General features: G+C 42.5%; 1 protein-coding gene across 2 annotated transcripts in view; it reads left to right on the top strand.

Annotated features, from left to right (window-relative positions):
* Positions 1–8,984, top strand: part of TRAF5 (TNF receptor associated factor 5) — a 45,661-nt gene extending 36,677 nt beyond the window's left edge. For both annotated transcript variants that reach the window (XM_060247229.1, XM_060247221.1), the window contains exons 9-11: positions 3,496–3,636; positions 6,463–6,631; positions 7,822–8,984. In XM_060247229.1, coding sequence (XP_060103212.1) covers positions 3,496–3,636; positions 6,463–6,631; positions 7,822–8,399 — 888 coding nt within the window. In that variant the 3' untranslated portion in view covers positions 8,400–8,984. The remainder of the gene's footprint in view (positions 1–3,495; positions 3,637–6,462; positions 6,632–7,821) is intronic.
* The last annotated feature ends 4,460 nt before the right edge of the window (positions 8,985–13,444 follow it).

Raw genomic sequence — 13,444 nt, 5'->3', positions numbered from 1 at the left:
ATATTGCTCTAGGAAGAACAACTTAATATGACCCAAAAATCTCACTTGACCTTTTAAAATTGCATGTCAGTTCTTGTTGAGAATTCCATATCCAATTATCCACAGAGAGAGAAACAGTTCAAAGACCCTTCTTCCTGAAAGTTTTCCACGTCTTGATTTTTTTGCTGAGATGTACCTTCTCTCTCCTTAGTGCAGTCATCCCTCTCGGTAAAAATAGTAAGGATCCCATGCCGCTTAGTCCTCTTGAAAAAAACTTCAATCAGTCTCGATTTCCGGTACTTCTTTTTAACTGCGCAATAAAGTTCCATTTTGGTTTTCTTCTGTTCATTTCCCAGCAGATCACTCTCCATTTCCAATTCCAGCCTGTGAGGAACCAACAGTGCCTTCTGAACAATTTCTGCCCCATTAGTTCTCTTCACCTCCAAAGTTAACCTCATCATGGAAAACTCCAGTGAATAAAACAGGATTTATAAGCCACTGGTTGTCAAAGGGCCAGTTGTCAGTGGCTACCTGATTCATAAAGGGCCAGCTGCTATTGATCAGCTGATTGAGGACCTTTACAGCTGCATCTGTAACCCCACTGGGCCTGGAAAATACCAGGCTTGGCCATATGGGGGTCTGAGAAGGAGGAGACCTGGTGTTGTCTCCCTTATCTCTCCCTCTGGTAATTTGAGGCAGGAAAATGTTTCCTAAAAAACCTGGATACCTTGTACTGATTTTACCTACTTGTACAATCCAAAGACTAGGGGAACATTTTTTGACAAGTCACTGTAAAATCGTCACTTTTCCATGACTGAGCTTTTAGACAACAGTTGCATTTTACTGTTGGTTGCCAGAGGTTTTTTTAGCTTTACTGTTTTAGCCACTGTCAGTAACACACACCTATACAATTTTATAACTCCTGTTTCATTCATTGGAGTTTTCCATGATGAGGTTAAAAATTAGTCTTGTCAGGTGCGGATATTTTCAGAAGACTGTTGTATAGCTGGAAAATTAATTGTGAAAGAAAATGATTGAAAGTTGACCTGCACAGTGCGTGGCCTCCCAAGCAGAATACAGTCCATTTACCATGAATTCTAAAGATGAATCTTGTCAGGACAGAAGTGATACTGGTCAGTAATGTGTCTGTTCTTGAGAGGGCCCTATTAAATTCTAGGGGTCCTATGAGACCTCACTCCATTATTAGAAAAGTAGGCTGCTATGTTGGCTAAGCATGCTTTTTACCAGCTGCATTTAGCCCCAAAGCTTTCCCCCTATGTAGAGACTAGTGATTTGGTCATACTGTTCCATGCTAGAATAATGTGGCTGAGGCTAAGCAGAGATCTTTTGGGCTGGGGATCACCAGAAAATTTTGATCCACTGAATGTAATGCTTTTGGGGGGACATGCCAGGAGAAATGGTCCCATAGCTATGTCAACCAGACCACGAAGGACTTTAAAGGTTAAAACAAGCACCCTGAACATGATCTGGTATTCTACCCAGAGCCAGTGCAACTGGTGGAGCATTGGTTGGATGTGCTCCTGAAGAACACACACCACCACATTCTGAAAGGCTGAAAGACTTGAGAATGTTGAGTCTGGAGAGGAGGAGGTTGAGGGGGGACATGATTGCTCTCTGTAAGTATTTGAAGGGCTGTCAGAGGAGGGCAGGGAGCTGTTTCTGTAGGCAGCAAAGGAGAGGACTTGTAATAATGGGTTTAAATTAAAGGTCGGAAGGTGTCGACTGGATATTAGGGAAGTCTTTTTTACAGTAAGAGTTTTTCAACAGTGGAATCAGCTACCAAGGGAGATGGTGAGCTCCCCTTCACTGGCAGTCTTTAAGCAGCAACTGGACAAACACTGGTCAGGGATGCTCTAGGCTGATCCTGCATTGACTAGGGGGTTGAACTAGGTCAGTGGTCCCCAACCTTCTTGGTACCGGGGACCAGCATCAGGGCTGGCCCACCACTGTGGCCCCAGGGCCGGCAGGGTAGTGGCACCGAATTTGGCCCTGCCCCTCATGGCCCCGCGCAGCCTTGCTGTCCCCCCATGCCATGCAGCCTTGCCACCCTGCCTCTCTCCCCTCATGGCACCGTGTAGCCTCACACCCCCCCCCAGTGCCTCCTCCTTACAATTTTAAGGCCGGGAAAGGGCGGTGAAGCCTCCTTCCCCGGCTCTTTTAAGGCTCTCCCCCCCCCCACGACTGATCACTTAGGGAAACTGCCACCGCAGCTTCAGCCAACCCGCTGAAGAAGCGGCCCACCAGAGTTTAGCTCTGCCATCCCCTGCATGGTGAGGCTCAGGTCCCCCCCTCCGCCACCGCCTTCCCTCCCTGGCACTGCAATGCAACGCAGTGCTCCATCGTCGCCCTCCCTCCCTCAGATCAAGCGGAGCAGCACTGAAGCTGGGCCTTACCAGCTTCAATGTGGCTGGCGCACCATCTAACATGTTGAAGTACACAAGAGAGAAGGCTTCTTCCCCCTCCTTCCTGGAACCGGAAGTGAGGGGGGGGAGAAGCCTTCTCTCATGTGTACTTCAAAGTGTTAGATAGCGCGCCGGCCTCATCGAAGAGAGAGGGAGGGAGGGTGACAACGAAGCGCCGTGCTGCATTGCAGAGCCAGGGAGGGAAGGCGGCAGGGGGGCAATGGAGCTAAACTCCGTTGTGGCAGGGGGATGGCCAGGCTTTGTGGCCCGGTTGTGGACCGTGGCCCGGGGGTTGGGGACCCCTGAACTAGATGGCATATATGGCCCCTTCCAGCTCTATGATTCTGGACCAAATGGAGTTTCCTGATCAGCCTCAAGAGTAGCCCTGCATAGAGCAAATTACAGTAGTCCAACCTAGAGGTGGATCACTGTAGCTAAATCAGGGGGAGAGAAGAAAGGAACCAGTTGCTTGACCCAGCGTAGATAGAAAAAAGACAGTCTGGCCAACATTTGTGATCTCGGCCTCCAGTGAAAGAGAAGTATCCAAGATCACTCCCAGGCTCTTGACCACTGGCATTGAGGTCAGTGGCACATTATCAAGAGCTGGGAGTTTGATCCCTGTAATATGGTCTATGTGCAGCTGCCCTTGAAGACTACTCAGAAACTACAGGTGGCACAAAATGTAGCAGCATGATTGTTATCAGGCTAACTCCTGGGAGCATGATTGTAATTTTGTCTCTGGGTCCAGTTCAAGATGCTGCTGCTTAGCTTTAAAGCTCTGCATAATTTCTGGTCTACATACCTGGAGGCACATCTTTCATGCAGTATTTGCCATAGCAACATCTTTTGGCTATGCTCCCCATGCATTCAGCTGCCACTTGTTCACAGGCTTTGTTCAGTGGCCAGCTCTGTTTTGTGGAACAGCATTCCAGATTGGCTCCACTGCTTCAGTCTTCAGAGTAGCTTTGGAGCATTTTTAACTTTAGTTGTTTAGTTACTGTTAATCTTATTTATTATCAATTTTCAGTATGTTAACTAGTTGGGAGAAAGACTGGTTTGTAAATTAAAAATAAATAGATCTCTTGTCTTGTAGATCTCTGACCTTTATAAGAACCTAGAACATAAGGAGCAAAAAATCCAGCAACTAGCTGACACAGTTAAAAAGTGTGAAAAAGAATTCAGGCAATTCACACAGCTGTATGGGAAAAATAGCAACTTGCTGGCAAGCACTCAGGTAAGATCAGTTCATTCTTCCTTAACACTTTCAGGAAAATGGAAGTATGCCTATATGAAGGTAATACCCATCTAAAGACAATTGTAGATTCGGCTTGACTGAGATTTTCTAGCTTTGTTTCAGCTGGATTTTATTTATCTTTTATCATAGCTAGGGTTGCCAAGTCCAATTCAAGAAATATCTGGGGACTTTGGGGGTGGAGCCAGGAGACATTGGGGGCGGAGCCAGGAACAAGGGTGTGACAAGCATAATTGAACTCCAAGAGAGTTCTGGCCATCACATTTAAAGGGACAGCACACCTTTTTAAATGTCTTCCTTCCATAGAAAATAATGAAGGATAGGGGTACCTTCTTTTGGGGCTCATAGAATTGGACCCCCTGCTCCAATCGTTTTGAAACTTGGGGGGTACTTTGAGTAGAGGCACTAGATACTATATTAAAAATTTGGTGCCTCTACCTCAAAAAACAGCTCCCCCAGAACCCCCAAAACCTCCAGGTCAATTCCCCATTATTCCAAAACACATTAATTATATACTTGGCTAAAATTAAACATTATGTTTTATATATAACCTGTTGTACTTTGGTGACCATATCCTTGTACATCACAGCCATATTGCCATTCATGGTGTTAATTAACGCAGATACAATAATCTCAGATTGCAGAGCAGTGAAACCATTTTCCTCCATAAGGCACACAAGGGCATGGGTGTCAAAATAAAGCTTCTTGCTTCCTGACAGGGGGGGGGGGGGCTCGCCTTACTGGTTTCTACGTGTAGGGGTGATGCACAGATGCTGATATCTCGCTGTTTGGAGGCGAGGAAACGGCTCCTCCTCGCCCCGAACACGCCGACGCTCTCGCAGCATGAAAAGCCACGCACTGCTGAACTTGCGCGGCCGTTGGTCTTGAGGCCGGCAGAAGCCAGGAGCTTGCTGCCAGCTCCCGGCACGCCGTTACTACTCCTCCGCCTCCAGTCTCCTAGGCAACAGCGCGAGACCACCGAGCATATGACAACATTACGTGAGGCACCGGAAAGGAAAGCTCGTCACTCCCGCTGGATAAGGAAGACCCTCTTCCTGCCACCCACAACCACTATTACGGCTGCAGCCTGACCTCTCACCATCCCAGCTCTTCAGATCCCCATCGGGGATCGGTGGGAAGGGAAGTGGGGAGGAGAAGCTGCTGGGATCAGGGCTGGGTGGGAAGGGCCGCCATTCCCCCCCCCGCTTTCCAGATTTTTGGCGCGCGGGGGGATGGAGGCTCCAAATCGGGGGTCTCCAGCCCAGGCGGGGGATTTGGGAAGGCTAATCATAGCCCATTTATTTGTTGTAAACAGAAATGGATTTTAGAGTAAAAGTAATTCTGTTACCTGATTCTTTCTTAACGTCTGTGTCTTGTTTGTTTATATATTTTTACATTACCCACATATACTAGGTCATAACCAGGTATCTGGAATACTTCCTTGGATACAAAATTGGGTTTAGCATTTCCAAGATAAAAACCCATCTACATAGAAAGAATGTCAGAATTATAATTGGTTAAAGTGGCTACCATACACACACATGCTACTAGTATCAAGTGTGGAAGCAGTATTGTCAAGGCTTGTGCAAGGTGTACAGAGGAAGCCAATGTGGATTCCCAGGCCAGGGCAGCTGGATTTCTGCCTGCTTGTCTGTCAGTACATGGTCACCCCTTCAGGTGGACCCTCTGGAGGTGGGATACTTGTTAGGGTTCTGAAATGAGACATGTTAACCACATGGCATAGACTTAGTAGTAACCCAAGTGAGAGAGCAGTGCCCTCTCTGTTCCTCTCCTCTCTATCCCATTGTGTAGGCACCTTGACTATGCTGTGGTTTTTGATAGCATGACTTTCCACCACTGGGGAGGGGGATTTCTGGGCTTAGGGAGTCAACCAACCCATTACATGCCTCTTAATCCATCCCTTTCACTGCCAGCACAGCAGCTTGTGCCAATGTTGCTCCATATCATTACCACATAGGAGCCCTGCCAGGGTGCAGTGATGCCAGGGTGTTGTACTCATGCAGCACAGAAGATTCACTAGTGGAGCCTTTTGTCAGCTTCCTGTATGCTTAACCCCCTTCCCCAGTTGCTATGTTAGACTGAAATCTTAAGGACACTTTCCTGAAAGTAAGCCTCTTTGAAATAACATGAAGCTACTTTTGAGTAGACCTGCATAGGATTACTCCCTTACAGTGCCATTCTAATCTGAGTTAACTCTTCCAAGCCTATTGACTTCAGTAGATTTAGTGCAATCCTGAGCAGATTATATCCTTCTGTCAGTCTTGTTTTCCTTGATACTACAGGTAGAAACTGCTGCAGCTGCTCTGCAGTGTACATCCAACAAAGTGGCATTCCCATTTTCCTAAATGTAATTTTCTCAAGCACTTTTCAGGCTCTTGTTTAGCAGAAACAAGATCCTTACATCTATGATAAGCTCCTCCTTCTTGAAGGCAGTCTAGGAGCAGTGGACGTGTAGAACAGCCAGGAGACTAATACACAGTATTTGTGGCTAAACTGTTATTACTGTGCTAATTTTTATAATACTGAGTTACTCTTGAGTTAAAATGAATGTTTCCATGCTGAGATAAATTATGAATAGCTGTAAGAATCATATTGAGATCATTGGGACTGATGAGTAAATGTGAAACTTCAAATGAATGATTGGCATGCTAATTGGAGTAAAATGTGAACAGCCTAAAAAAGGAAACATTTTCAATATAGCTGATTTGAAAGTTTAAAAATGTTCTTTAATATTAAGCAATTAAGGGTTGTTTTTTTCTTTTATGTCTTTTCTCCTTCCACTTGAAGTCTCTGGCTATTCATGTTGATAAATCTGCCTGCCTGGAAACACAAGTGAGACAGCTGGTACAAATGGCAAACCAACAGCAGAGTAAATTTGACCTGCGACAACTACTGGAGACCATTGAAACCATAAAGCAAAAAGTTGCTTTCCTGGAGTCATTTGAACAACGTTTAGGTATTCTGGGAATTCTTTTCTGTCTAAAGTTTTCTGATATTTCAGGGTTTGTAAGCAACCATATTAAAGTCTTGAAACAAGACACAGATTCAGGGCCTACGTTCACATGTGTGTTTCCTAGAGTCCACTCTACCCATGTGGTTTTTTGTGAGTTCCCCCACTGAGCAGTTACTTAAAATATACAAATCAGTTCACCCCAAAGGCTAGTTTCTTGGGTTTACAAAAGAAAGAATTTCCAAGATCTTGGGTCTATGTCTTTACATTTAGATACAGGATAACTTACTTTTTTTCGTCCAAAGGAAAGACCACTGTATTTGTGATGGCTTAAGAAAAGGGGAGAGTGAGGTTCTCATACAATGTGTGGCTCTGTTGCAAGTCAGACTCTTCCATGAACTATATGGTTTCTTGGCAAAAGCACTCTCTTGGCAAAACTATTCCAGTTCTTCCCCAGTAATTGAATTTTTAATATTAATTTTGAGGTTGAAGAGGTGGTTGTTTGTTGGCTTGTGCCAAATGAAATTTCCTTAGCCAGTAGTTTCTTCCAATGTATTAGTTTTACAGAGAATCTTCTCAGAGATGTAGATTTAAAAAAAAACACCTTTATTATAAATATAGTAGTCCCACCACTCTTTTAAGCAGCTGCACAGTCCAGATTTTTCTGTAGGGTCATTTTGTATGGCCGTATGGCATATTTCAAAGAGAAAACTTAGCTGCACATTAGAGGAAGAAGTTAAAATTTTTCAGACAAATCAGGCAACTGATACTAGTGCTACACATATTAGGAAATATAAACAGCAATGCTTCTGCTGCTCTATAAAATCATAAGCAGCCAAAGGGATACTGTTACTGAGAAAATGAATCGAGTTGAAAAGGGAAGGAAAGTTGAATGGTCATTTTAAAGTCACATTCCCAAGTACATTTTGATGAAGTTACAGTATCATAGGACAAACAAAGTTTCATTATTTTAAATTGAAGCAATCAGTATATGTACAACTCATTGTGTTGTGCAATCTGTTATAAATCAGGAAAGAATCGAATAGTCCTTTACAAAAAGGGCATCAGTGTCAGAACAAGCAGTGTGAATAAAGAGTTAATGTCTGTCAGCATGATGCCTATGCAATATATTTCCACAAGTCTGTATACAACTCTCCACACCTTCTCATTTATTTTGTTGTGTCTTTTTTCTCCAGTTTTCCTGGAAGATTTATCTAACCAACATGAGATGCACCTTGGTATGCATAGGACACAACTTAACAAAAATGATGAACGGTTTAAACTTTTGGAAGGAACAAGTTACAATGGGAAACTGATTTGGAAAATTATGGACTACAAGATAAAGAAAAAAGAGGCTGTGGAAGGTCACACTGTCTCTATATTCAGCCAGCCTTTTTATACCAGCCACTGCGGGTACAGATTATGTGCCAGAGCATATCTGAATGGTGATGGTTCAGGAAAGGGAACACATGTTTCCCTGTACTTTGTAGTGATGAGAGGGGAGTTTGACTCACTGTTACCCTGGCCTTTCAAGCAAAAGGTTACACTTATGCTTTTGGACCAAAGTGGAAAGAAAAATCACATTGTTGAAACCTTTAAGGCTGTTCCCAACAGCAACAGTTTCAAAAGGCCAGAAGGAGAGACGAACATTGCCTCAGGATGCCCTCGTTTTGTGGCACACAATGTGCTGGAAAATGCAAAGAATGCTTACATCAAAGATGATACCTTCTTCCTAAAAGTAGTGGTGGATTTAACTGACCTTGAGGAATTATGAGATGTACCTCAAAAGAACCACTTGAAAATTCAAGAGTGTAACTTGGTGTTCACTGGAAAGTTTCAGTCAACAGAGAAACGCTACTCTCAGCTTGCTGACCAATTTTTACATTTTGATAGCTCAGTGGCTACTTTTAGTACTTTTTCAAAACTGCATTAACTAAAAGAGATGGATTTTAAGCATGTAGCAAAAGTGTTATGAGAACATTTAACATGTGTGAAAATTAACTGGTTTACACTCTCAGGAGCCACATTTTTAGAAGGTATTGCAGTGCAGTCTTCTGGAGCTCACAGAAGTTCCCTGGGTTGAACTGGGCATTGCAAGAGGTGTTGATTTACTACGGAAAGCTTGTGCATTTCACATGGTTAATTAAAACTGAAGGTATTTTCATGGTTAACACACACTGATACCCCCACAACCTAATCCAATGTGTGTTTATGCAGACTAGGTTCCAGATTTAGTGCTTACAAGTATAGTTGCATAAGACTGCAGATGGAGTGAAATGGAAGGTACTGTGGGAAAATCCCTATCTAACAAACATGCAGTTTTTCAAAATCTTTCAAATAAAAAACAACTGTAGGTAAATCAGTGGCTGTAGTTAGCTTCTTGAGAGCAGTAATATTGACTCTATACATCATATAGTCTGATCATCCAAACTTTTAGATTGCTGTTTTGATGCCCAGTGTGGGATGGTCATGAAGTCGAATATTATAGAATTTAGTTTCCACAGCTAATTTTTTAATCTGTGGAAGGAATGTGTGCATGTATCCTCTTCCAAAGAGAGGCAATTATTGACCAGCTTATTGATTTGCAAATGTAGTAGCCTATCTGGTCTTACTATTGCATAGTATAAGCAGGAGACCAGAAGCTGTTTCAGGCTTAGTCTTATGTAGAGTACATTGCAGTCCCTTCAGAATTAAAGTTTTCTAAGCCATAGTTATTCCTTTGTTCGGTCCTCAACAGTATTAATGATAAGCTTGTATAGATCTATTTTTTTTTTCATGTATCACATGCTTCTGAAGCTTTGTAACCTACTGTGGGCCTGGATTACATACACAATCCTTACAAGTCTTTCTGCTCTGTGGATCAGGATGAGTTCTTCCAGCTGCCTTTGTCTAATTTGAGTTCCGGGACATAAGCTCAGATGGATTCAAGTACTCACAGATGAATTCTAGCACTCAACCCAGAGAAGCACTTTACAAAATCTAGTCATTATTTTTATGAAACTAGGTTGTCTGCAATGTTTTCCTACAAAGGAGAGTTTTAGTTCTAAGAACATAAGAGAAGCCATGTTGGATCAGGCCAACGGCCCATCAAGTCCAACACTCTGTGTCACACAGTGGCAAAAAAAATTTTATATACACACATACACTGTGGCTAATAGCCACTGATGGACCTGTGCTCCATATTTTTATCTAAACCCCTCTTGAAGGTGGCTATAGTTGTGGCCGCCACCACCTCCTGTGGCAGTGAATTCCACATGTTAATCACCCTTTGGGTGAAGAAGTACTTCCTTTTATCCGTTTTAACCTTTCTGCTCAGCAAGTTCATCGATTGCCCACGAGTTCTTGTATTGTGAGAGTTCTATGCACACAGGGAGTCACTTACCCATATGGATTTTTCAGAATAAACCAACAGGCATCACCTCTAATACAAAAGGTAAAGAAAGTGGGTTTTGTTGTTGTTTTTTGCAGTTGGGGAAGGATTGGGAACTAAAAAAACCTGAGATCCCAGAAAAGACTTAGAGAATGCATATTGCATAATGTGCTGTAATATTTCCTTCATCAGAATGTTTGTAAAGCTTTATTATGTAGATACAGTGGACCATTTTTAAGCATGGAAGATTACTTTAATAATGTTTCTTCTATGTTGGAGGTGTCAAACTCATTTGTTACAAGGGCCAGATCTGTCATAAAAGTCACTTTGTTGAGCTGGACTGTGTCTGCCATAACATTTAATGGCAGGTACCAGAGATTCAAACTTTATAAATGACACAGGCAAACCCAGTTAACGATATGATTTTTTTTACTCAAAATGCAAACAAAAGATTCCTAGGAGTGAAAATAGTTATTTAACTGGGGATACCACAAAAGCCCTCATAAATGTATGTAATGATATGCAAGACTAGTTGTTTTTTTTAACCCAAGGAATATCATGCCTACCCCCTAGCTATTGCCTTTTATTTCTTGAAGGTTTCAACCATGCACACCTTGCTATGTGTGCCTGTGCATGCACACACACCCCAAGCAGCCTCCTGCCTTCCCTCTCTCACACCAGTAGCTTGTGGGCAGGATAAGAGCTCTTGACAGGCCAGTTCCACACACATACACACACACGCCCCAGACCATATGTTTGACACCCCTGTTCTATGTGATGTATTTTTGTATCAGCTTGGAAAGCATGATCCTTTTTTTTCCCCTAGACAAAACTGTCATCTACACTGATTTCTTTTTTTTTTAAAGAGTAACTAAATAGTTGCGTGTTGGGACATGTTAAAGAAAATATAAGTATTATTTTCAGGGAATCCATAGACTGTAACTTTGAGAGCTTGGAACATGGAAGAGAGTATGCTGTGCGTCATCTTCTACCTCAGTACTTCAGCAATTCTTATTTCCATCCTCTTTTGCTGATTGCAGTAGCAAATTCCACAAGAGCCAGAGGAGAGTAGTGGCCAAAGAGGCCACTTGAGCACTGAGATAAGTGCAATTGCCATTCACAGTGATCTCAAACAACTAAGAGTGATATGCAGAGGCTTTAGGCTGGGATGTGCCAACCTTATAACTTTTATACCCAGGGCTTTTTTTTTACAGAAAAAGTCCAGCAGGAACTCATTTGCATTTTGGGCCACACCCCCTGATGCAAAGCCAGCTAGAACTGCGTTCCTGTGCATTCCTGCTCAAGAAAAGCCCCATTTATACCACTGCCTGGATTCTAAAGAATTGACCTAGTTTTTCTAAAGATGACTGCATTTTATTTATTTTAAAAACTACTTAGTACCTACGTGGAGCTTGAAACCTGCTTCCAGTTCTAGGATGAAAACTGCCTGTATTTGCAATACAGAGAGTGGAGTGTTTTTGATAGCTCCACCAAACTCTTGGCACCTGTGTCTTCTAGCATGCACCAGTTTTTAAAATGAACTTTAAACAGATTTTTATGTATTTATTGCTATAGTTTGTAACCCTTTTGTTATCAGTTTACATTTTCAATTAAGAATGTTAAAATAAATGCAGTTTGCAATGACTCAAAGCACTACTAATCTTAAACAAATAACTGACTCTTAAACAAATAACTGACTCACATTTTAAGTTGGTAATCAGATAGGCAAAAAGGTACTGCAATTTGCAGAAAACATGAAGACCAACAATAAAAATTTCTTCAAATACATTAAAAGCAGGAAACCAGACAGGGAGGGAGTGGGGCCCTTGGATGACCAGGAAGGTAAAAGGATTACTGAAGTATGATAGGGAAATAGCAGAGAAGCTAAATATATTTTTTGCCTCTGTCTTCACTGTCAAAGATAGGAGGTTTTTGTCAGCGAAGGTTCATTGAAGCTCCCAAAATAAACAAGTTTGATTACTTGAAACAAAGTTGCATTTATTGTATACTCCAAAGTTACTTCAGCATGAAAGGTATTGGAACTGATGGCAAGCAGTTCGAATCATTGGTATTTAGCATTCTACATCAAAGCAATTACAACTACCCCCCATTTCCCAAAACAAAGGCTGCTTTTGCATGTGAGACTTTTCACACGGCTCCCCCTTATCTTCTACAGTTGGTGGTTACAGTTCCCGGCGGCAATGTCCTTGCTGCCTCTAGGGAGGAGGTGAGAATCTGCTGGGCATTCTCTACTTCAAAGAATGCTTAACAACCTTTGATGTCCCTGGGAAGCTATTCTCTGGCTATTCCCTACTTGCCCCCCCTCCTATTCTACTAGCATATGTTAGTGAGCATATATGTAAGTTAATCAATCTGGTTAGTAATCAGCATTCAGCAATAGTATCAATGAACAGAGTCTGACAGTTTTCCCACACCGGTTTCAAGAGGGGTATCAAAAGACCTGAGTTGGTTTGAGGTGATGAGAGAGGAGGTCCTACGACTAGCAGGAGATTGGGATAGGAGGAGATTGGATTTATACACCACCCTTTGCTAACCAAAGGCATCTCAGAGCAGTTACAATCTCCTTCCCTTGCTCCCTCCACAACAGATACCCTGTGAGGTAGGTGGGGCTGAGAGAGCTCTCAGAGGACTACTCTTGAGAGAACAGCTCTGCTGAGAATTTGTGGCTGAACCAAGGTCACACCAGCATCTGAATGTGAAGGAGTGTGTAATCAAACCTGGTTCTCCCAGATTAGAATCTGCATACTTAACCACTACACCAAACTGGCATTCTTCTTGTTTAATAAAAACTGTTTAATTAACAGGAAATAGTGAATATAAATGAGCAGTTTTCACAGTGGATTCTCAAGGTGACTGTCGCATGGATCACTGTTGCCAAGTTGCTGCACCCTAGGTATGGAACCGACTGCCTTATCAACCTAAGATGGTAAAATGTGGATTTGGCAGTGGCTGCTACCTAGGCCTCTATTGTCAGTGAAGGCTCCAGAAGCACCCCCAAGCTCTTTTTTTAAAAAAATATGTATATTTTATTGTTATTATTGATTGTCCATTTCTCTTACACTCTTCCTCTCATTCCATTTAACATGTTTCCCCCCATCCCACCCCCCTTAGTCTATACGTCGTCTTCCAGCCAGGGACAAAGGACTTGGAGCTTCCACTGAATGTCTGCTTTCTTTTCTTCTTTTGCCCACTTCAGGTAGATCAGCCACTTTTCCTTAATCCTTGTTCTTCTTTCCTCCCATGACCCTTCCTGAGTCATTGTGGCGGCTATGTCTGACTGAACAAAATCAAAAAGATAATCATGCCAAATTCTTTCCTTCCATTTACTTTTATCCTTCCATCCTACCACCATTACCGCTTTGCCCGCTGAAATCATTACTTTTAATAAGTCTTGATTATTCTTCCCTATTATTCCATTCCCTAGTATA

The sequence above is a fragment of the Heteronotia binoei genome, chromosome 1, assembly GCF_032191835.1.
Source record: "Heteronotia binoei isolate CCM8104 ecotype False Entrance Well chromosome 1, APGP_CSIRO_Hbin_v1, whole genome shotgun sequence".
Lineage (NCBI taxonomy): Eukaryota > Metazoa > Chordata > Lepidosauria > Squamata > Gekkonidae > Heteronotia > Heteronotia binoei.
This window is presented reverse-complemented; position numbering and strand designations above follow the sequence as displayed.